The sequence below is a fragment of the Sinohyriopsis cumingii genome, chromosome 16 (genome assembly GCF_028554795.1).
Source record: "Sinohyriopsis cumingii isolate HCF-2022 chromosome 16, ASM2855479v2, whole genome shotgun sequence".
NCBI lineage: Eukaryota > Metazoa > Mollusca > Bivalvia > Unionida > Unionidae > Sinohyriopsis > Sinohyriopsis cumingii.
The window spans coordinates 86,248,353-86,274,001 of NC_142976.1; the positions used below are offsets into that span (position 1 = coordinate 86,248,353).

Below are 25,649 nucleotides of genomic sequence, written 5' to 3' on the forward strand. Positions count from 1 at the left end.
CCAGATAGCAAAAAACACATAATTTTATACTGCGGATCCTTAAATAAACAAAAACAAAACATAAAAACTAAAATTATAAGCAAATTAGGCAATTTTGAGCCCAAAAATCTTCTTTATACCTATAAAAGAACAGACAAAATTTTGTACAGAGAAGCGATAGACTTCATGTATAATGCTATAGAAAATAGGAGATAACAGGTTTGGATTAATGAATTATAATTTATACTCTGGAAAGCCAATAAGCGGCTAGCCACTTATAATGAGCTAGCTATAAGGACACCGACAGACACGCACCCCCACTTAAAAGGCAAGGACCCGACTTCGCCATTTAAAACCCAGCAAACCTTAATACATGTAACACTGGCCACTTTGGATCATGCATAACTATATACCAAACAAAATATTTGAAAAATGGAAAATCAGGAGCATGACTCCACGAAAGTGAGAGTCTTTCAACTGTAATACAATAAAACAAAATAAGTGGTAAAATATAGATATAATGAAATAAAACAGTTTGTGACATAATAGTAAATGGAAGCAGGACTCTATAGTGAACAAGCCACTCAGAAGTGGCATTCCAATGAGATTTCATGATAAGATTTCTGCAACCGTCCAGTTAAGAACTAACAACAATAAATACACAAATATAACATCTCTTCCCTTAGACGATCTCAATATGGACATGACGACAGACTGATGACAATATCCACTTTAACTAAAAAAATTTCCATCACGTTCACGTGATGGAAAATTTCAATCCCTTTTCGGGAAGAAAGCAATAAAAGCAACGAAAGTTTTGATCTTTAATTGAACACACATATGACGATTTGTTAACATTGATGTATTACTAATATGTAAAACACAAAAAATGGAAAATATAGAAATAGGGAACAATTTGCAACATATAATTAAACGGAAGCAGGGCTCTCCAAGTGAAAAGCCACTTGGAAGTGGAACTCCAAGGAGAATTCACGATGAGAATTCTGCAACTGTCCGAACTAGAAAATTGTCAGAAAATACTAAAAAATACTACGCAAAAAATGAAATGTCTTCTAGACGTACTCAATATGGACGTGACGACGGACTGATGACTACGATGGCCGATAGCGGCCGCCAGAATATAACATCAAAGTAACATTAATTTGTACATGTACACATTTTATACATGACGGATCTACATATTAAAGTAACAGAGATTTGTACATGTACACATTTTGCTCAAAAGTGTTCGTGACGGATCAACATATTAAAGTAATAGAGATTTGTACATGCACACATTTTGCTCAAATGTGTGCATGTACAACTCTCTATTACTTCACAAGTAAAACCAATTAACATTCCTTGCGCAGTAATAAATTAGAAAGAACAATTCACCTCTCTGATAACCTCTCGGCTTATTTATTTGTTCGTCTTAACCCAATTACCTTGGTCTCTATGTTAGCAAGAAAGCGGGAGGAAACCTACATCACAGTTATAAGAAAGATGTAGTTGGATCATCTCAGTTATAAGTAATCATGTGAGTGCATCTCTCTCTCTCTCTCTCTCTCTCTCTGTGACTGTACATACATACATACATACATACATACATACGTACGTACGTACGTACGTACATACATACATACATACACACATACATGCTATTTCATTTTTCATTTTATTTTACTGTAATTTTATGATGTTTGGTTTGCTTGTTTGTTTTTCTTTCTCCATCCGATGTGAGCCCTTTTGTTGCTGCAGAATGACGTCATGACCATGGTAACCTCATTGTACTGTCATTACTCGTGACCAAACACAGTACGTGACATACTTGTACTCGATTCAAGAACATTTTATTCTGAATGGAATAAAATAGAATAGTTTTATTTTTTTGAAGACTCGGAAATATATATTGGTGCTTTGTAAAAACGGACTCAATATTTGATCTACATACAGCATGTAATACAATAATTATCATTACCATGAGCAATGGAAAACTATCTGTTCAACAATGCTTTATGAACTTGCATACAGCTTTTGTATTTACAATCGTGATAAAATTAATAGCTTTGCATCAATGACTTATGTCTTTACAGTGTCAGCTTTGAGATCCCAAAAATCTGATATTAAGTTTTGTAAATAAGTTTTTATTCTTCTTGCATAAAATAAAAAAAAATAAAAAAAAATTTGTATCATCTTGAACTGGACAACATGCCAAACGTTTTTGATTTATATGGAGACTTCTTGGCTTGTCATTATATACCTCTTTGACTTTTGCACTGTTGATAGCTTCGTATTGTTATTATTATTATTATTATTATATTTTAGGTCGCACATTCCGAAGATATAGACGACACGACGACTCTCTCCCTCCCTCCCTCCCTCTCTCTCTCTCTCTCTCTCTCTCTCTCTCTCTGTACACACAGGGGCTCGTATCGTTGCTTACAATTGACCTATCATACATGTACTATATAATAACTACTAGTTGCATGATAGGTCAATTGTAAGCAACGATACGAGCCCTGTGACTGTACATCCATTTATCCATCCATCCCTCCATGCATCCATCATGTGTATCATTTCATTCTATTTTACTGTATTTAATACCTTAATTGGCCTTGATGATGGGAAATAGTTTAGCTTTCATCCTGTGAAATGAATACGAGTTTGTGATTTTTGAAGGTGTGGAAGCGTTAACACTGTTCTACCAATGAATGAAATTAACGTCCTATTTACGTCACTGAAAAGGTCGCATAATTGCTACACAAATTATAAAAATTGCTGAAATTCCTTTACTCTCAACAGAGCAATACTCTCCGATGAATACTAACAGCTTTCTGCAACTTGTATTTATATGCAATATGCTTCTTTATTTGTTAGGTCAGAAAGTTAGAAGGCTTTCAAGGCAAAGAAGAAAAAGAAAACGTACGTAATTGGAATTTTTACTTCATACTATCATGACGGATATCGGAAAATGTCCCGTCTTCCTATCAGTCCAGCAAAAACTAGTCGCTATTTTTGTTCTCCAGTTTTGCAGACAGAATACTTATGGAGCAGCCATGTAATTTTTTTTTAATAAATAGCCTTTGATGTATAAAGCAATAAGAATGCTCGCTCTGTCTATAATACGTTTTGGGTTTTGCTCACGACATATAGCCTATATTGTAATTATTGTTATAATTGTTATAAAGCTGACTTCTGAATTTTCTGAATTTGCTTGAACATTGCCCCACCGATAACTATAATAAGAGGTTCTTTCGTTTAATTATTTATGATACAAAAACTATATAAATTTCGCATGGAATATATTCTTTATTTTGATTTCAGTGAACTTTGTCTTGCACAACGCTGAGAAAAACTTCACGTACAAGGCAATATCTGATTTATTAGAAAAACTCCATGGCATAAATCTGAGGTAAAATGCACAATACATTTTGTAATGTAGTTATTTCTGACTTTAAATACAATCTGATATGTGTGTAACTCTTGTCGCATTTCAATCATAAATACAGGTTAGGCTTTTCGTGAATATTTCAGGTCACTATGACATGTACATGTATTGATATGAATGGGCAGATTACACATCCTACATTAAGATTTCTAAAAAGGAATACCATTCGTGAACATTTAAATTGACATTAAGAACAATGGCTGGCCGAGGTTGTAAGAAAACTACCAGGCATTTAGTTTTTGTTTTTTTAAAATTAAGATTCTTTATCAAATTACTCTTTTGCTCGTTATATTTAGATATGTGTTATATACTATTTACTTCAGCCATCGTCAATACAAATCGCCCACTTTCTTAGTAACTTCATTCATAGTATAATTTGCTATATAAATGTAGCTTATTGTAAAGATTCAACATTGGAAAACCCTGAAAATGATTGCCGTTAACATTTCATTTTTTTTGCCCGGATCTTGAATTTCAGTAGAGAGAGAGAGAGAGATTTTTAACGTAGCTTTAAAACGATTTCAGTCATAAAGTCTTATGTTACGTGTTTAGGCTCGAATAAACAGTAACAAAGGAAAGAGTGAAAACAACAAGCTTTGAAAAATTTAACAAATAATTTATTTCCCTGGAAAAACACTTTAAAAACTGAAAAAAATAAGAACTTACGGTTTTAAGAATCAAATCCAAACATAATTCAAACGAATGCGCAATTTCGGAAAGCCCAGAATTACGAAATGGAGGTTGTTTACATATAAAAATCACGTACCCCCAGAATAGCCTTGATTAAAACCAATTTTTGTACTCCGTGAATTAAAAATATAAAAAGTTGTTTATAGATTTCACTGATTTCTAGATCAAGGTCGGGAAGTAGGTCAGCATTAGGTGTTTACAACTGATGAGTCAAGGTCAAACTATTTGCTGGAAAAATATCGAGTTCCTATTAAACAAAACTACATTATTTTGACATGCAATGAAATTTAAAACAAAAAAAGATTTTTAAACCTTACAAACAATTATATTAAAACAAATATAAATTAAATCTAATATACATAACAAGAGCTTAATAAGTTTTCAGTCATATCGCCATGATTTCTGCAGTGTTGCAGTTTATAGTGATGTCTAGCACCGTGGCATCATGTCGCAGACATGTGGCATGATTTCCCACCCAGTCACAGTCACATTATCCTGATACCAGGCAGAGCAGTCCTAACACTAACCCCTTAATGCAGAGCGCATAGTGAGACATCTGTTACTATCATGTTTTAAGTCTTTGGTATGACTCAGCCGGAATGCCGTCAAAGACAGGACACACCATTCACAGTATACATCATGTGAAATTGATTGTTCATGTAGACTTTCATGAATGAATATGACAATAAATACAGATTTCTGAACTTTACATTTGTTTCCATGATATGTCATTTTCCTCCGTTTACAGTCGTTACATTTTTGCATGTTCCGAAACAACAGACCTAATTTAATCGTAACGACCACCACGAACATACCTTAGACTCTTTCCGTCATTTTATAGTTTTCAAAGAGCCATATGTTAAAGAGCTATATGTTAGAAGAAGGCTTCTTCAGATATAATTCAAAATGACTGCCATCGCTTAACAGGCTTGATGAAGCTGCTCTGGACCTTGTGATGTTTCTTATATCATATGTAATTCTTGATAGTGTTCATAACATTGGTGGTTTCGTCATGCATTGATTGTTCTGTTGTTGTGTGTTTCTTCATTTGCTAGGCTTCTTTGGGGTGGGTGGGGAAAAACTTAGATTTCTTAGTCGATTTCAACCACTCATACTACAACCGTATTTCGTTTTAAACATAACATCATCACGTTATACTTGCCAGTCCACCCATTTATGCCACGATGGACCCACTTTAACTGCACTAAATAGCAAGTCCGTGGCGCTCGATGCTACATTGTGCACTAAACTTATCAACCTGGGAATACATTCAACTTTACTTAAAAAGGGAACAGCAGTAAAAACAAGAAACGTTGTCAGGCGATAAGCCAAAGTGTGTGGATCTAACACCCTCCGGTTACTCCATGAAGCCGTTTCCACGCCAGTCCTTAAGAGATGGAATTGCTGTCATCGCAAAGAACTCCATAATTCACCGTTTTCAAGACACTACAACTATCAATATCGAATACACATAGTTTAAACTGGTTCAGACCTCATTCACAATGGAACAAAGGTCACTCCATTTTTCTGCCTCGACCTCCCTCCTCCTAGTAAAAACAAAAAACGTGACTGAATTTTTGTTTTTGGAGTAGTTTTCTACCTCCTGTAGTATGGAAGTTTGATAGTAGAAACCTGATCATTCTTGGACAGTTAAATTTTCACTTTGACTGTCCTGGAAATCCATACACGTCAAAATTCCTAGATTGTATTCACATTTTCAACCTCCAACAGTCAGTTATCCAGCCCACCCATCTTCCTGGTCACATTTTAGACTGGATTCTTCATTGGCCTGATGATAATATTCTAACGTCTTCATTGAACGAACTTCCATCTCATCACCTTTGCATTATATGCCATCTCACCTTACCAATCCCTAACCCTCCATCTCTACTACTAGGAGAAAACATCCGCATGATGCATAGAACCAAACGAATGCATGACATCGAAGCAGACCTGGCATCTTCACTTTGTTTTTGTAATGCCATGGTATTTGTTTTTCTAATCTTGTCTTTGTATATGTTTCTTTGTGTTATATAATAATGTAAAGCGCTTAGAGCTTCTAAAGATTATGCGATGTCCTAAGTCCATATTATTATTATTATTTGATAATCGTCGTGCCTACGTGAATAATATATAGAGCGAATTTCTATGCTAAATCTGCCCCTTATGGATCCGATTATATTTATCATTTGAATTATTGTGCATTTTATTTCTATCCAGTAAATAGTTTCTTCTTTTTCATTCAAATCGCTATTACCTGATTTGCCACACACTGTTGGCTACAGACAAATAACACACTTCGACAAATGAAAATACACGTTCGTAGGTATGTAGAGGTTGTTAAACCAGAAAGAATGTCTCTGAGCTAGTCGTTAAATATTTTAAAATTTATCCTGTTTTGAAAGTACACTCTTTGCAAAGTTCGTAAATATAACAGGCAAAGCATAAAATATTGTTTATGGAATAATACAGAAATAGTCTGTTGACTACTTTCTGCAAAATAATTGACAAGAGATTATGCTTTAAGGTCTGAAGTAACCTTCCTAAATTGGAGATTGAAGAGCAGCAGAGAGACTGGGCCCACCAACTTTTTCGTCCAACAGGACCATCTATTAAAAACTCTTCTGATAGAAGTTCTTATTTCACAAAATAAACCCTTCTAGCCAGAAACTATGATGACTAAATCCTCTTTTCTGGCTAACGGGGTTATTTCGACAGCGATAACTCGCTATAAAAAATAGTTTCTTCACGGGGGTGACGTCGACGGCGACGTTGGTGGCGTAGTCCCTCTGCTGCTAATCATTTTAGGATTTCTAGTTAAAAATTGTATCTAACCCAACTCGGTATCGTGTCCGAGGATCATGTAAATTTATCGTCACAAACCCGTGTGGTTTTCGTTGAGCATGACTAAAGAAATTTCTGAATTTATTGAGGTCCATGTCACCACTGCACCAAGTCTGATGAATATTTCTCAGCGTGTGTGCGTCAACTCCGTTAAACACTGCAAGAACGTTACAATTATCTCTGATCACTTTTGGAATTTGTGTATACCGTTGAGTCACATAAATGACATCAGTGTTTTTATGACGCCCACGGGAAAATATTCTCGCAGGGTTTGTTTGTTTATCCAGCATGACATCATCGTACACTACTAGATTATTAATTGATCCATCGATGTCATCAATGCCGGGTGCATCATTTATGTCAGTTATGAATTCAACTACGTTTTCGTCGGTCTCACTGATTGTTTTTGCACTCTCGTTAAAATCTTTTAGCACTTGATAACATCGCTGATCGTCCACAGACGGGGCTATCAAATATAATTTATCCCACTTCATCCACTTCATTATCAAATTCAACAACAGCTGTGTTTTACCCGACCCAGATGGGCCTATGATAATCATTCGAACAGAATTTGGTAGCACTGAGTTATGCTTGATTGGCTCTCGTCGCTTTGTCGCGGAAAAGTCAGTGATTTCCATTAGATATATCATAAAATAATATGAATTTATATTGTGTGAAATGCCGAGCACGTACCCCAACTACGGATACAACAACAATTACAACAAAAAATAATCGACAAGCGCTCACGGGTAAGTGTGAACGATGTGGCACAAAAAAATTTAGATTTATTTAAAAAAAAGCGGAGGTGATATCGCAGCCAAGTTAACAGCGCTGCCAGGAGCTCCGTGGGCTAAATATCCAGGAGAAAAACATCTTCCAGGATATAATTACTGTGGTCCAGGAACCCGACTTGATATCAGACTTGATGCTCAGGATCAACCAAAACCAGGTGAGTATCCGATAAACGCTATCGATGCAGCGTGCCATGCTCATGATGTAGCTTACCGAAGCAAGGATTTGCAACAGCGCCATCTCGCGGACGTGAAATTAATTCACGCGTTAAATGCCATCCCTGATAAATCTTTCAAAGAAAGGTTAGCGTCTTGGTTGATAAAAACTGCAATGAAGGGTAAATTAGCGTTAGGTACTGGTATATAATGGAGTCGATTTATTATTCCCCAAGCGGATATTGGAGAGGTAACGCAGCAATTGATAAACTTGCCAGCGCGGCATCAGTAACACGCGCGGTTGCCAAAAATTGGTTATCCCAACAGGCAATATGGCAAATTTATCTACCGCGCCCTAAACAAATTTACTTTGCGCATTTTGATGTTAGTGTACCAAATGAGGTTCATCAAGCTGATATATTATTTCTGCCACATGATACTATCCGAAGACGCACATACAAGTACGCGTTAACCATAGTTGATGTTGCCAGTAGATACAAAGATGCGGAACCGTTAACAACTAAAACAGCATCTGAGGTTGCTTCTGCGTTTGAAAGAATTTATCGGCGAGGACCTCTGCGATGGCCAAATTTATTACAAGTTGATCCTGGCAAAGGATTTCAAGGTGCGGTATCATCGTTGATGAAACAACATAACGTCACCATACGACGAGGACACACTGAAATTCACCGTGATCAGGCAATTGTTGAGCGATTCAATAGAACACTTGCTGAGCGGTTATTTGGATATCAATACGCGAAGGAATTCATTCAGGATACGAGATCGCGCGAATGGGTTGCAAGATTACCAAGCGTGATAGCTGCGCTAAATAATGAAATTACCCGAACCACCAACATGAAACCTTCCATCGCGATCACGAAAAAAAATATACCACTACAACGAAAGAAAGAAAAACAGCAAATACTGGGTAATGTTACTGTAAGATATTTATATGAACCAGGTGAACTTGAAGGTGGTAAACGAAGAGCGACTGATCCCATCTGGAGTGTTACCACACATAAGATATCCACCGTGACAAGATCCACTGGGAGACCAGCAATCTACAGGTTGGATTCAACTACTCCTCAACGCGGATTCACCCGTGAGCAACTTCAGGTAATTCCCGAGGACACACAATTGCCGCCAAAATCACTGAAGTGACTTAACTAGCGCTGGCACCCCGACGTCGATTACACTCAAGACAGGTCAACATGACATTATCACGTGTATGACCGCGACTGTTATCTTTTCTATCTACGGTAAATTGTCTTGAATTTTTATTCGAATACTGCCATAGCATTATACAATTACAGCTCGCACAGTGATTATTCTGCTGTTGTTTCAGCGCAACAACGAAGTCAACATCAAGATCAAAATCGCGATTATTTTTTTTGTCACTCTGTTTGTAACCGGCGAGTTTTTTTCTTATTACATCACCATCGGTGATGCTGTTGTTTTCATTGTTTTTATCAGCGTTTGATTTAAAATCCGAAGGATTTTCCAAGACAATTCTTCGCAGCTGAGATATTCTTCTGACTCTGGACACCGCCAAGTAGACTAAGTTGGACCATTCGATTCGATCATCAATGATCCAGACAGTTGTATCAGAGATAGTCAGTCCTTGAGAACAATGAACGGTCATTGCATATCCTAGCGTCCACGGGGATTTATTCATCGCTAGTGCATCCTCAACAGCATCGATGTCAACTAACACAATATCATTCAATACTAAATTCTGTTTCTCTGTCTTTCCTGGAATATCAACATCTATATTTTGTAACCGCGTATCAGTTGGTCTATAACATAACGGCGTTGGCAGCATTGGAAACTTTTTTTTTGTAACTGAAATAGCTGTTGTTGAAGTGTGTCTCTGACTATCTTTCTACTCGCCACTATCAAATCGTTTGGTTCCACACGCGTAAAAAGTCGCTCATCGAAGTTTCAGGAATCATCTCGCGCATGATTTCACATTGAATTTTATTCGGTTGTAGCCTGATTAGTGTTTTAAATTCTTTCAGCGTTGCATCAAGTGCTCGGTAATCATCAGTTACTTCTTCGTGATAATCAACAAAATTCCTCAGCCAATCATGCGGAGATGCGCCGACAAACGGAGGTGGTTGACCGTGATCGCCGCACATAATCACTGCGGTATTTTTCGTTAGCAGCCAATCAAGAAATGTTTTTAACGTTTCCAGCGGCACCGTACATATCTCATCCCAAATTATTATATCATTGATATATTTTGTTCCCATTCGATCTGGCGTCCACGTACCGCCGCTGTATTTGAAAAAGCTGTGATAAGTACAAGAATTGACTCCTCGCTGTTTCATCTCTCTGGCAAGTCTGTGTGTAGGTGTTAGCACAATCATATCTGAATTTCGAAATAATTCAATCGCTCGAGTTGTTTTACCAGACCCTCCCGGCCCGTTCAAATAAACAGTTTTATGTCTGGTGATTGGATCATCCACAGACGGTGCGGAAGATATTTCTGGCATTGTTGATTTATAATAATTATCCTCTGTTGCAACATCAGCGGATTCACAATACTCGTGTAACATCTCGGCTTTTATTCTCCACGAACCCCATTCATCTCCGCCGCAGAATTTCATTATATCGGTCAGTGATTCTGAATATTTCTTGTCGATGTAAAATGAATCCGTGGCAACTCTGACTGCGGTGTCAGGAAATCGATTTACCATCGATAACAAATTTATAGAAACATAAGCCAGCATCGAAGATCTCAAATGTGTGTATTGAGGCGATTCTCCGTCGATATAACTTACAATTGTGCCCAACTTTTTCCCGTCGGACAAGAACACATCCTCCCTGTTACAAAATATGTCTCTGGCAACCGCGTCGGCGATTATAAAATCCAATTCAGCTTCATCGATAATCAACCGCGAGTGATGCATTTTATGATCAAATGCTGCACCCTGAGTAAATTTACCGATTATTCTTCGTCCAAGATCTTTCGCTGTGATTTCACTGTTTTTGAGTTTGATCTTGAGAATTTTAGGAGCCTCACTGACAATGACATCCATTGGGGTATTTGGACACTCTCGTGCATACTCGCCGATAACTTCTTCGAGGGTAACACGCTCCGGTGTTGGTAACCAAACTGATGTCTGCGGTCGATAACATATGATTACTTCGCTGACAGTCAGCGATACCAGTATGCCGCTGTCAAGCATGTATCGCAATAACACTATTGGTACCCAGCGCTTTTCAACGAAGTGTCTGCCAAACCAAACATAACAGCACGGATGAAGTCCCGTGGCGAATTCAAACGAAGTCACACGAGCAAATCCTGTCAGGTCAGCGTCGGGTAAACTGCCGTTTACGGCGACTCGTGTCATCGAGTTCGTGGGGTGTCCAAACCGCGCAAAGTATTCGCGGCACTCGCCGTTCCCGAGAAAGCTTCCTGGGTAGCAGGCAATCATATCCACGGAAATCATATCCCGGTAGTCATATCGGGTATTCCACAACCCGCCATGACCATACTCGACACAACTTAACTGTATATCCGAAAGAAACTGACTTCGGGTTGGTCTCCACGAATTTCTTTCTCTGGCGGCGTGAGCGGCAACACTTGGAACTGTAAAACAATTAATCAATAATTGCTCATCGCTAGCATCTCTCATATACATTTTTGCGAGTTTTTTCATTTGTTGGTGCAACGATTCTGTTCTGTATAATTCTCCGTTGGGTCTCACAAATTGATCATAGTCGCCATCTTCAGAGCTCCTAAATAACCACACCGACACAGGGTCGGTTTTACTCAGCGCGTAAATAACCTCGTATATGTTTCCACGATAAAACTAGACAACACGGTCTCGTGGAAATATTGTAACCGCATCAGTCCACGCGTGCGAATTATGATCAATAATTTCAATCGGTGTTCCTGACTTTTTATAATGCTTCGAACTGTATAATATTTCCCCGGTTAGTGTTTTTACTGTTATTGAGTATTTTAATTTACTTGATAGCGCAGCAACATCATTTATTGTTGCCCCGGTATTCTTAACCGATTCACCCCATGATGTTATTTTTTTACGTCGCAGGTCGGTTAAACCGTTTCCTCGTTTTGTGTTTTTAAAATGTTCCATTACTCGCTCGGCTACACAATTCAGCGTAGAAACGCTTGCGTTTCCAAATCGCATCGGAGCGAGTTTATCAATTTTTGGTTTTTTTACAGGATATATTCCATAAATGACTGCGGTTACAGGATACGCTCGAGCGTAATATGGTATATCAATCCCGGTGAGCATTCCTGATTTACAATTGCTGCTTAACAGAGCGGTCTTTCCGTTAGCAAGAACAGGGTCGAATTTGTCACGGATAATCCACGTATCGTCGTCGACGTTGACAATAAATTTTATTCTGAAAAAATATTTCTTTTCACGTTGATGAAAATCAATATAATCAATAATTGTTTTTGCTCGGGCATCAGTCATTGTAGCATCGATGATGTCCTAGTCGCGGATAATTTTAAATGTCGACCATACATGAGATGCGCCGTCGTCGAGGAATTCTTTCTTACCCTCGTTGATAATATCGAACAGATCAGTTAGATGCCGTCGTCGTGGATCCGGGTTTAGCCTGTCAAGATCGAATCTCCCGGCGCCAACTGCGGTTAGCCTAGAAAACTCCTCCATTGTTATATTTAAGACAAATATTTAAATAAGAAAATATTATATATACAATGAACAACTGCAGATGGTTAAAAGTTGGATCTGTAACAGTCTGTGGTAAGCCCTGTAGGAAGGAATTCTGCGGTGAACATATACAGAGCATCAAACGAGGAAGCACAGGACCTATTCGTTGCCTGCGATGTGGCATTGGTGTCAGGGGTAAAACACAATTATGTGCGGGGTGTGGAGGGAAACGATACCGTGAACTCAAGCGATATTACAATAAAAAAAATAACGGAGACGCGCTAAAATCCGAAAGTGATTATATAACTAGGTTTTCAGACAAATTATAAATTAGACAAATACATTATTATATAAATGAGCCAAGAATTTTTCTCACATCCCACAATCAAGAATTACGAAGCATCTCGCGAGGGAATAGTCAGACACTGTAGATTGAAAAAACCAGTTGGTGTTGTTAATAATACTGGTTATCTCCGATTTAAGGTTGCTGGGGGTAAAAACTATTATATTCACAAGTTCGTGTTCGAGTGTTTCCGCGGAGAGATCAAAAAAGGTCTTGTAATTGATCATATTGATGGACAGAAACTTAATAATAATTTATCCAATTTGAGAGCTGTGACGCAGAGCGAAAATTGTAAGGCTGGTAATACTGGTCATGGTAATAAGATCGCCAGGAGAGTTATATCTATAAATTTAGATACAAATGAAGAAATAATATTTCAATCGATATATGCAGCTGGGAAGTATTTTGGTATTTGTGTGGCTTCAGTAGGAAAAGTTGCAGAAAATATTACCAAATCGGCGTTGTCAAAAACATATAATAATCAGAAAATTATATTTCGTTATTGTTAGGTAATTTACTGTAATCGAGAGAATTTTCCAACGGAGATAACTCTGCAGTGACTGTGTGAAAAGTCAAAGATATAATTATTTCCCCGTTGTTACCTTGACTTTGTCAAGGATGACAGCGCGCTATAACACTTTACAGGTAACAGCAGACGGTTTTCTGCACAAGGAAGTAAATAACTTCCCTTTATTTCCCCTTGACGCTATCAAGGTGACAGCGCAAGAATGACAAAGTACTTGATGAAATCAAGAATAAACGTGTATTCATCTTTTTTTTTCACAGACAATATCGTTATTTTATTACACTTGTTCGGGTTTATGGCTCATCTGTGGTTTCCACATGATCATATTTAAGAATATACGTTTTAAACAAATCACGCTGAGCTATTTCTGAACTTTCAAGTATCAGTCAGTTTATATACAATATCGTCCTAATACTATATTGGGGTTTCGAAACCCAACGAAGTTGCACACGTACTCTGTTATCGCCCCGTTTCGGGGTAACCTTTTACCCGGAAACAGGGTTGATTTCCGGGTACGTGTGCAACTTGTTGGATGTAGAATTATAACCCCGCATTGTGTTTGTACCGTCCTAGGATAAGTTATGTGTTTGTGCCGTCTTAGGATAAGTTAGAATTTAGTTATATGTTTGTACCGTCCTAAGATAAGTTATATATACAATTGTAAAATACAACTGCTGTAAATAGCTTCTACTGCTGTAAATATGCTTCTACTGCTGTAAATAGCTTCTACTGTAAATACTATATGTTTGTGCCGTCCCTAGAATTAAGTTATGTGTTATGTGTTATCCCCATATGAGCCTTGCTAGCATATCAAATGGTAAGCTAGGAGGTTCACAAATGGGGAATGTCTCTTCGTTTCGCAAACACACCCTCTGGGCCTTCTAGACTGTTATTTGGCAGTTTAGGAGCTCATCGGGGGTAGTGTTTCCGCCCCCTCCTGAGTTTGGTAGGATGTCATAAGACACCCTAGAGACTCAAAGGAGATGTGATGTTTTTTATTTCTTTAAATATTTATAAATATTTAAAGATTTAAAAATATATATAAATATGAATCAAGAAAATATCAATAATGTGATTGATGCTATTAAAAAATTAGAAAAACAAGGATTTAATATATTACTAAATGTTGAAACTATTCTGTCAGATTTTGAATCATTATACGAAGCTAAATGCGCAGGGCGTTATATTCTTCCTGCTCAATATCGATTCATAAAGATGATCCAAAATAATTTGTATAAATCGCTGGCCAGCGTAGCGGAGACACAAATAAATGAATTTGTTCCACTGTCTCGTGCAGTCGGAAAGATCAGGCTGGCACTGGCAGCCGAGTATGAAACTAAAAAAATAATTAACAATCGGGTCCGGAAATTAAAGCATTGTATGTCTGCTGAAAATCCAGAGAATTTAGAAAGCAATGATAGCTTTGCCACGGATGACGAAGTCATTCACGAAGTCAACGGGAAGTAAAAATACCTCACCTTGACTTCGTTAGATGCCTTGATAAAATCAAGGAAGTGAAATCGGGTACCTAGAAGTGAAATCGAAAGTAAAAAAAAAGTAATATTTTTTTTTACTGTGTAAATTATGCAACTGTCCGATTTCGTTGGTTTTCATAGCAAATTACCGTTATGAATCCACGACGCTGGTCTGTTTTGTTAATTTTTACTAGCAAATGCCCCCATGAATCCGTGACTTTGGTCTGTTGCAGAAAAATATTATAATAAAAAATAAAATCCCGCAGGAAAAATAATTATTATAGTATTTTTTTTGCAACTGTCTGATGTCACTGATTTTTACTAGCAAATACCCTATCAAATCGAGGAAAATGGACAATTTGGCTGGTTTTTACTAGCAAATACCGTTATGAATCTGTGACTTTGGACGATTTCCTTGATTTTTACTAGCAAATACCCCATCAAATCCACGACGCTGGTCTGTTTTGTTAATTTTTACTAACAAATACCGTTATGAAACCAGTGAAATGGACGATTTCTTTGATTTTCATAGCAAAATACCGTTATGAAATCGGGAAAATGGTCAGTGGTAAAAAAATATATATAAAGTAAAATATTTTTAAAGAATTTTCACTGAAGTATCTTATCGAGATGATCCCGTGAAATGCACGAGTGAGCAACATTGAGGATTTGGTCTGCATCACAAGTAATCATCGTGATATTGTTTTCGCGGAGTTGCTTCAGCTGAAAATCTGTCAGTAAAAAGTCATCATTGCCGTGTTTATCGATGATTATTTTAACAACGCCCGGGGAATGATTTCCGGTAAATATTTTTAGGATGAATTCTTCAAGCGCGCGCTTGTCAACGATGGAACATTTCACGTGTTGATACATTTGCTATGTTATTCGCGTTCATTTAATATAATTTATTGTGACAGTGCTGTCATTGATGATGATGCCGTTGGAAACGCTAGCGTTTCCCACAGTGCTATCATCGTCATCGTTGTCACTGTCAATAAAATCACTGTCAGAGACATCTTCATCTTCATCACTGACAACAAAATCACTGTCAGAGACATCCTCGTCATCATCATACTTCTGATAATTCGAAGATTTTTTGGACATTATTATGATATGATATTATTAATTGAAAGTCCTTGAAAAATACTTTGTATTTTTACGATGGAAATCGTTTCACGATGAAAATCTTAAGATGGAAATCGTTTCACGATTTCACCAGCAGATTAATACTAACAGTCTCCCCACGCAGGTCCAAAAGTCTACCCTGCTGGTCAGTGACTTTAAAATTTATCCTTGTCAGCGTAGGGTTATGACACCGCAACGATACCGGATTGATTGGCTCTTGCACAATCAAAAATCCAGGTGGCTCTCTAGGAGTAAATGAATACTTGATTTGATATTGTTGTGTCTATGTTGTAGCTGCCATCGATTACGTCACATACAAGATTGACCGCGACAACATCAGTGATTGCTACGATGCCAGGAGAAATATGCCGGCCATCACCGCTGGTGGAATTATCATGTGCTAAGATAACGGGTTCTGGTAGTATTCGTTTGTGTTGTGCAAGTATGTCATCGAAGTATTCATCGACGATATCAGTGACGAATTTTCGCAAGATGACCGGGGAAACATATCCTGGTAATTTAAAATTCGGCAGTTCAGCTTCGGTCAGCGAGTACTTATCCAAAAATTGTTGTTTAATGATGGAGCTACTGTCGGTTACTACCTGAATCATTCGTTGGTTAATATATTCCATATCTGCGGCAATCTGATTTAATATTTCGATTTGCTTAATAATGTGTCCACGTGAACCTGTTACATCAGAAAGATGTTCTTGGAAGCGTTGCCGTAGATGCGCTAGTTGCGCACGGTGCTCCACATTAATAGTTTTAAAAAATTCAGTAATTTCGCTCAGATAAACACGAAATCCTAATCCTCCTACTCCCGTTGAATATGTTGCACGAGTAAAAGTCCACACAATATCGCCGCCGTCACTAAGAGGCGGGATCCACCTATCCACCGTTGCACCTTTTATATCATCCAGACGCGGCCTATAACCGGGTGTAATTCCGTGATATGACTTCGCGTCAGTGATATAATCGGATTTTTCGGGTGCAACGGGTGGTGTCGGTGGTGCCGGTGGTGGATTTCGAGGCCATCCTAATACTGTTCTGATTGAACTGTTATAGATATCAACGGCGTAACCCGGTGTTGAGATTTCGATGATCGTGGACAGCGTTGGCTCGTGTGCAGTAATTGATATTTTTGCTTCTTTTCCGGTGATACGTTTTATTTGACGCTGTATTTCTTTGTTGATTTCCTCTATCTGATAACTCCCAGTGGATAACGCAATGACGTTCCAATCTGGGGTTCCATCAGCGTTATTCTGATACGAGAAAACAAATGAGTTATTCGGCAACTGTCCGTGAAATGATGTCGACCTGATATTGGGCCAACTGTGATATACTCGTAATTGTGCCAACGCGATTTCACTTACTGGAATTGCAGTTGGAAAATTAATGCTGAACTCTGGTTGCGTCGAGGACACTGATATCATTGTGGTCCTTACCGGAGGTGTATTCGCGGCTATGTCGAGCAACGCTTGGCGCTGAATTATCTCCATCGTTATTGTTATTGTTGGTTTTCAAATGAAAACCGTTTGCGGTTTCAGTATTTACCGCGCGCTCATAGTCGTTATATACACCGGACATCAGCGTGAATTCAGAATCTGATATGTTCTTGTCGTCTACGCTGGATGATATCAACGAGGACAATTTCGAGTAGGCGCTGTTGGCCGCGTTGGCTAGTTGTTGATACTCGTGTAATTTTGTTGTCGCGCACGAGGATATTTTTTTTGCGATGATGTTGGCGACTCCCGCAATCGTCGTTGAGGCTGAAATTGTGATTGTGATAGCGATTGCAGCAGTTACTGGTGTCAGCGCAGACAATAGCACACCCGTGGATGCAACTACCGCGGATACCGAATACACTGTTATGTCCAGCGCGGTCACACGGCGTTTATATTTTTTTATTTTTGTTGCGCATCTGTCAATGGTATTTTTCAACGTTGATTGCCATTCGCGTACCTGATCATACCGGTATTGCTGAGCGCTTGATGACAGTGTTGTCGTTGATGCTGATTTCATTTTTATTATTATTTACGTAACCAATTGAGGCGTTTCTGCGACGAATTCCAAACACCACCAGTAAGATGTTGCAGTTAATTTCTCGTCTGCGGCTTCAAGTATAAATATTTCTTCGGTTCCGCTGTTTAGTATTACAGTTACAACCCCGGAATACTTATCGGTGGAATGTCTCCAACGATATGTTGTGAAGATTTCAAACTTAGCGGCGGAAAACACAGACAACCTGTACACGCCAGTGGCTGTTGCTGTGTGTTTGATAGTATTATTTTGTCGGGACCATGTTGCGAATCCCGATGATACCGTGAATACGATGTTGGTGATATGCCCGGGAGTAACTGTAACGGGGACTTTAATCAAACTGGTTTTGTTAACGATCTCAGGAATTCCCGATACGATATCCTGCTGTGTTCGTTTGATCGTGTCAATGTCGGTCTTGATATCAACGAGTTTCATATCGACGACTGGAGGAGTTCCAAAGAACTTATCAACGGTCTCACCAGTTTTTTGATAGTTTCTGCGAAATCTTGTAAACGCGCCCACGTGAACATCATACTCTGCCCGCAACGTGGCTAGTTTACCGTCAATGGCGCTATCGCTTGTGTCTACGTATTGTTTGTTTGCGGCATCTTGGTCAGATTCGGGATTTTTTAACGCGTTTATTTTGTTGTGATTCATGACAAGTTCACCTGTCATTGTGTCGCCGGATTTTATTACTCTGTCGCTGACTAGGCCAACAACGAGTTTGTACTGCGCGTCGACGTATTGTTTATTTGCGGCATCTTCGGGACCTATTGGATCCGCTAACACAGTTATTTTGTTGTTGTTCATGCTGAGTTCGCCTGTCATTATATCACCGGTCTTTGCTACACGCGTCGCTGCAACTCTTCGTGCGTCCTCTCGCAGCATCGCAATTGATATCGACGAATCTCTGATTTTGCCGCCGTCAGTAAGTACAACGATGTTGTCCGGGACAGCTCCAGAAACTTTCATAATTATGTCGCCCAGTTTAACATTGCTGGTTTTTAGTTTGCCGTGTGTGTCCTGAAAAATAACAACCTCATCTGGGCCAACCTCGGCTAGATTTAAAAGATTATCAACGTCATCTTTGGTCGCATACTTCGATAGGTCGATATCTTTTTTTTCTTCCTTGGTTCTGCTTGATCTTCCATAAATGTCAACCATTATCTGTTATGGGGTTGTTTAAATTTGGAGATGATTTTTCAACGTGTATTCATGCACGACTTTATGAGGAGGAATCGCTGGATGTTTTGTTATCGCGTCAAGAACATTCAATACCTGCTGACCACATATCGGAGGATCGGTTAGTGTTTGTGTTGGTAACGTTGACTGCCAAACTGGAATTGAAAATCTTTGGACGTACATGAGAAACTCAACTGGCGGTGCTAGCCCGTACGAATCGAAATAGATAATTCCACGCGGATCGATCGCGTAAGCAACCCAGTGAGTTCCAGGACCTTCGCGGTTGTCGAGATTAATAATTCCTGTTTCTGGATTATTCGGTGTTGCTGGTAATTCATCTCGCATAAATACACCTCTGAAATTTTTTATACGTAATTGTTTAACAGCATCAAGCAAATCAAAATTACTCGCTGGAAGCTTCAATGGAGGAGGTGTTTTCAAAACCTTTTTGGGTACCATGACGCCGGAGTTCCCGGTAGTCTTAGACCCGCTCCGTATTGTTCCACTGGAAGTTTTAAACGATTGGGCTGAGGCATAGTTGTCTTTCGGGGGCGTCTTGTTGGTTTTTGTGTTCTTGTTTGTCTTTTTTTTAGACTTTCCTTGTGTAAAATTCCTTTTCCGGTTACTTTCTTTAGTGCCATTCCAGCAGCGGTTCCAACTGCTCCTAACGCGGCTGCCTTTGCCGCGGCGGCTGCTGCTGGTGCTAACGCGGCGGCAATTATTGGAAGAAATGGAAGTATTCCGCCGGTCTTTTTGACCATATCTTTGACCGCGGCCGGAGAGAGATCAATTCGAACTCCAGTCGTGCCCTGCTTCGCGCTGTTGAAATGTTTTAGCTGAGTTTTAGTCAGCGACAGCTTGTTTGGACCGCCCGCTAGCTGATTGTGTTTTAACGTTATTGATGTCCCACATGTGCTCGCGTTTTTCGATTGTAATTTCTTCGCCTGACCAGGAGTCAGTGACACATTAACGTAACTATATGACATTTTATTTAATACGATATTGATCTAATTGTTTACAAGTTGCTGCTAGCAGTGTTACATATTTTCCACTGGAGCATCGATGACTCTCATTCGGCCGCCAACACCCTCAAGCAACATTGCTTTATCGGAGAGTATGACAGCGATTGCTCTAAAACCACCAGCGGGAATATCACCAACTTTAGCCTTGAAGTGTATATCAACGACCGATTGTTTGGTTAGATCAAGATGTTCCAGTGAAAAGTAATAAATCGGATACAACGTTGTGAAATCCAACTGTGATATCTGCAAGCCGGTATCAATATTTTGATCACGTCCCATAAATGTCATCAGACGATGATATGCACGCGCAACTTGATTGTTTTCAAAATCTATCACTATATCCTCGGATGGTTCTTGATGTCCGTTTATTCGCAGCGAAACTTCAGAGACAGCTAGTTTGTCAAAAATCATGTGCGAGCGTATTTGACTATTTACTCTTGCGTTAGCCTGGAGTGCTACGAAAATATGTCGTGGTGCTGACACCCCCTGCTGTGATGCTATGTGCCACGTGAATTGATCAGTGGCACTCTGAATGGAATCTGTAGATGTTGTCAGCCACGATATCAATGATTTACCACCTGTGTCCATGAAAGAGAGTAACCGTTGCTCTTCAGCTAACGATGGTGACATCACTGGCATCCACAACGCAAGCTTAGATAATATTACTTTACCAGGATTAACAGCAGGATCATCACCTTCTCGCCAGATAGCGTCGTTGTCGTCACCTTTTCTAACAAGTACAACTGTATGCTTGGCTCCAAAAATAACCTTTCTGACACCTCTGCAAAATCCAAAGATGTGAGACAGCGGAATTGCACATGAAAATTTTCTACGATTATCTGATAACATCAATTTACGCGTAGCAAAACCAAGATTGTACTCTGGACTAGGCCTTAATATTGGAAACGCATCACCTGGCCTATCATCAAATCCAGCTGGCTGTGGGTGAACAGCAGTGTCTCGTGCTGTTTGTACCAGAATAACAGATCTGTGTTCAGGATAATCAGCATTATCCTTAGCAAACATCATAGTCGGACCAGCCGATCTAGTGTAATCATCTGAGTATCGTGCTAATCCCACGATTGTTGTGACAACGTCAACGTTATCCTGAATCGTTTCAATTTCCCTTCCATCGATGCTATATGAAGCACTTCTGAATAGTGCCATGATGCCGTTGTTGACAAGACCAACTCGAAAATTAGCTCCATATGCTGTATTAGCGATAACATCTGTTACAACTTCACCCGCGACTTCAAGGAATGCTTCAGCGGGTAAGAAATATCTACTTGTATCATGTACTTGTAATTCAATTCGCCCCCGCTGATTGGCTGATCTTGCTTCGTAGGAATAATACTGATAATCACGCACAGACTCATCTTTAAGCGTTGGTGCATCCATGTCGAACGCTGGATCTGATACTCGTTTGAACATTTTATATAAATTATCGACGTCTAAAACGAAGACCACTTCCTGATATCAGGCTCGTATTTATTTGTTCGGGTATTTGGTTTACTAGCTCCGCAAGTTTTTGATTAGCGGATTGATTTATTACTTTACTGACATCCGCGGGCATAAGTTCAGTGCTCGGCAATTTTACTGGCGGTGGTTTAACCGCGCTAGGTCTACGTGCTAACCGTAACAGTCTACTCTTAACTGACGTAAATGCCTTTCCGGCAAGATTACCAACAGCTCCAAGGGCTTTATCCTTGACAACATCAATCGCTTTCATCGACAGTTGTTTCGCAATCGGTAACGCCTTAGGGGCTATCCTTGAAAACAAACCCGTAACAACATCACCGAGACCATCTCCGTAGGTTGCTCTGTAGACCGGTAATCGTGAATTCACTACTCTAACTGGGCTGGGTCGAGTATCGTGTATGATCATTTTATTTAATTGTTGTTTTCTCTAACTAGTCGCTGTAATAACCATCTGCGAGTTCATTAACAAGTTCACGGTAGATGCCGATATCCATGATACCACGCTGAAATAGTCGTTGACAGATATCAGCCGCTTCATTAATTATTTCTGGTGAGTTATTTCCGGCACGTTTTCCTCCGATGAGAACTTCTAGCCGTGATACATCATCGACGATATTATTAGGACAAGCAATAAAACCGCTTCCTGTTTTTAGACCATCTCCGTTTTTTTTCGGATCCTTCAGAAGATATCATCCCTAGATCTTCAAGTACATCCCCCCTTTCTTCCGGAACCTCTTCTATTTTTAAAGCAGAGAAAGATGGAACTAGTTTCTCTTTTTTAGGTCTTCCACGTTTTTGTTTAGGTTTCGGTTGTTGTTCAGGTGGCGGTTGATGTTTCTGTCTTGGAGTTTGCTTTTGCTCTTGTGATCGCTGTTCTTCTTCCGGTTCTATGATTAATGGCGCTGTAATTGCTAATTTTTTAGCACCTTTTTTATGCCGTTTATCCTGTCTCGTTTGGATATCAAATCGATCCGATCCTGACATATACTCTCGATAAAATTGCTCACTTGTATCTAACCGTTCGATACCCCTTTTTATTTTATACACTCCATCAAGAAATTGTTGTTTTTTCACCTGTTGTTCGGCATTTTTTAGAAATTTTTCTCTTGAGTGATAAGCACGAGTAACCTCAGCACCAAAAGCGATTGCATCCTCTCTGGTATTAATTGGAATTTTTTTTATTTTATCCACAAAATCTTCAATAAAGTCTGTTTTATAATTAAATCCCTTAATTGGTTTAGGTTGAGCTTGTTTAAGTTCTTCTATCGCCTGAAGCAAACTTTTCTGTGATTGTTCAGGACCAGCAGGATCAGGTTTTCCTACGATAGCCGTTGTAACCGCTTTGGTAGCTACTGTTACAGGTTTGAATAATTCCTCCGCGGCCTCTGCGAAACCTTCCTTTACTTGCTGTCTTACTTGTAATTTTTCTCTGACATTATCTCTGACAGGAATAAATTTTTTGATTGCTTCAAGTCGTTCTCGAGCTAGTCTAGTAGTACGTGCTTCTCCGATGTTGGCCATTATTGTTAACTTAAATTTTTAATTCACAACAGAAATCCTAAAATGATTAGCAGCAGAGGGACTACGCCACCAACGTCGCCGTCGACGTCACCCCCGTGAAGAAACTATTTTTTATAGCGAGTTATCGCTGTCGAAATAACCCCGTTAGCCAGAAAAGAGGATTTAGTCATCATAGTTTCTGGCTAGAAGGGTTTATTTTGTGAAATAAGAACTTCTATCAGAAGAGTTTTTAATAGATGGTCCTGTCGGACGAAAAAGTTGGTGGGCCCAGTCTCTCTGCTGCTTGAAGTAACATCACTTGTTATAGTTTCAGCTTTTGTGTCTTTTGAGACTCTCTCTCTCTCTCTCTCTCTCTCTCTCTCTCTCTATATATATATATATATATATATATATATATGGGGGCGTGTTAACAGAGTCTTGGCTCTCCGCATGCATCAAACATAGATACGATCGTAGTAAGAGTTTGGAAAGTCATGGGCAGAGCAAGTCATACCCTTTTTCATTGTTTGGTGTCATTGCAGGGTATCAGGTATTGCTTTATGCCAATATTGCAACAAGAATTGGACATTTTGCTGGAAAGATGGAACAACCACAACATTTCACGCAGTAGACAAGCAGTCTGTCCAAATGCAGACCTACTGTTCTACACTTGCTTCCCGAAGAAACTGGTAATTGTTTTTAGGCACACAATGATTAACAGTGTTTTGCTGTATTGTATGCATGTTGTGTACAATACAATCCCGACATACATGTATATTGCGTTCCTGAAAAACCTCGTGTATGTCGAATTCGCACGACTCGGTTTGAATTTTTTTTCTCATAGGAAATAATAGAAAAATGAGGGGTTGCGTTACTTAGACTTAACATATATGACACCAAAGGTACCAACAATAAAAACTTTTCAACCATTACTTTATTGCCTCAGTTTGCGCATCTCGTAAGGCGTTCGCGTGTATAACCGAATGACGCATAAAATATTGCTTTTGGAATAATACAGAAATACAGAGGTGTATTTTCTGCTGGAGTGTTCACATTAATTCGCGTCAACGCGAAACATGGTTAAATCAAGTACGTGTAAGTTAGGAGCTAACTGTATTACAGGTATTTTGGCTATTGTTTATAGGTATTGACTAACCGTTGTTAGTGAATGTGGAAAAGCTAGTTCAGTTCTCACTTTGTGCGTGGTTTGTTCTGAGGTTTATATTTCAAGTTGTCTCTAGAAATAATACATGCAAGTCAAGGCAGTTAATACAAAATGGATTCATAGCTTGCAAGCGCCTTCGAAAAAAGGAATTTATTTTAGTGTCTCTGATGGGGATGTGGATATACATGTATTATGTGAGAAATATAACATTATGTTATTCTTTCCCTTTGGTTTACAACATGGTCTATGCATTATGATTGCATTGAAGTCCTTATGTAATTCCAGTTATTAATGAATATTGTGCTATAAAAGAAACCATGTAACATGATATTTGATAACATGTATCATTAAAAAGTGTCTTTCTTTAGAAACTCTGAGTATCCGACTTAGATTGAAGAAGTGAAAAGAATTAATAGTGAAAAGTGAAATGCCAGAGGTTCCAGAGGTCCAATAGGTGTCACTGTAAAATACCCGTATACAGACATTAGGTTGAAGTTGCTTGCCGTGTTCGCTCATCGTCTTATTCGTGCACATGTTGAATACCGATGTTGAATGTTATTTTTTTTTTTCACACATTGGTGATTATGTGATTCGACAGTGATATATTTGTATTGGTCCTGCAAAAATGTCAGCGTTTCTTGGATTCAGTCATAGTATTCATTGCCAACCTTATACGAAAATAGACATTGGTTTGTAAGAAATAACAGATCATAGTGAAAAAGTCTAGGGTGTTACTGTCAGGTTGTTATTCCTATATTGAACACATTGAATGAAGTTCTCTGAAGACAAAAAATCAGTGAAAGATACCATTTTCGTTTTTGCATGATAAGCCAATAAAATGAAAGCAGGCATACTTATATAACCAGATATGTACTGACAAATTATTTTTAATATATGCAGGTTTCACCGATTGTCAAGACGACATAGACTTCGCATTTTTTCAATGTCAAGAACCAAGCAGAAGTGGATCACCAGAGTTGACCTGCGTGATCGTGGTGTGTAACACATAATTGGCTGGAGTGATGCGCAGTAATGGAAAGAGGCATTGCAACAGTACTTTAATATCCTGGAAATGAGTCTTTACCAACATTTTCAATGTGTACTTTGAAACGATGAAAACTACTTTCCATCCCTCAGTCCGTACTTTAGAGTATTCTGCTGATCAAATGTATTGTCATAAACAATCATCTGCTTTAATGTTCTTAAAATACAAACAGTCTTAAGAATTA

General features: G+C 38.8%; 1 protein-coding gene across 2 annotated transcripts; it reads left to right on the plus strand.

The window, feature by feature from the left end:
• Positions 1 to 1,308: 1,308 nt before the first annotated feature.
• LOC149780947 (uncharacterized) lies at positions 1,309 to 25,649 on the plus strand. Of its 2 annotated transcripts, XR_016414920.1 has the most exons (5): positions 1,309 to 1,516; positions 2,857 to 2,901; positions 3,304 to 3,391; positions 23,798 to 23,944; positions 25,321 to 25,649. XR_016414920.1 is itself a non-coding variant. In XM_089936442.1 (4 exons), the coding sequence occupies exons 1-4, from the start codon at positions 2,838 to 2,840 to the stop codon at positions 25,421 to 25,423; spliced, it is 402 nt and encodes a 133-aa protein (XP_089792568.1). In that variant the 5' UTR covers positions 2,822 to 2,837; the 3' UTR covers positions 25,424 to 25,649. The 2 variants fall into 2 exon arrangements, 1 of the variants encoding a protein (XP_089792568.1); XM_089936442.1 differs by lacking the exon at positions 1,309 to 1,516 and having other exon boundaries at positions 2,822 to 2,901.

What these genes read in the sequence shown, in the direction of transcription:
- LOC149780947 (XM_089936442.1), top strand. Translation starts at nt 2,838, where the DNA reads ATGCTTCTTTATTTGTTAGGTCAGAAAGTTAGAAGGCTTTCAAGGCAA. An exon ending in CTCCATGGCATAAATCTGAG is followed by an intron (nt 3,392 to 23,797) that starts GTAAAATGCACA and finishes GTGTCATTGCAG; the next exon opens with GGTATCAGGTATTGCTTTAT. An exon ending in CTTGCTTCCCGAAGAAACTG is followed by an intron (nt 23,945 to 25,320) that starts GTAATTGTTTTT and finishes TAATATATGCAG; the next exon opens with GTTTCACCGATTGTCAAGAC.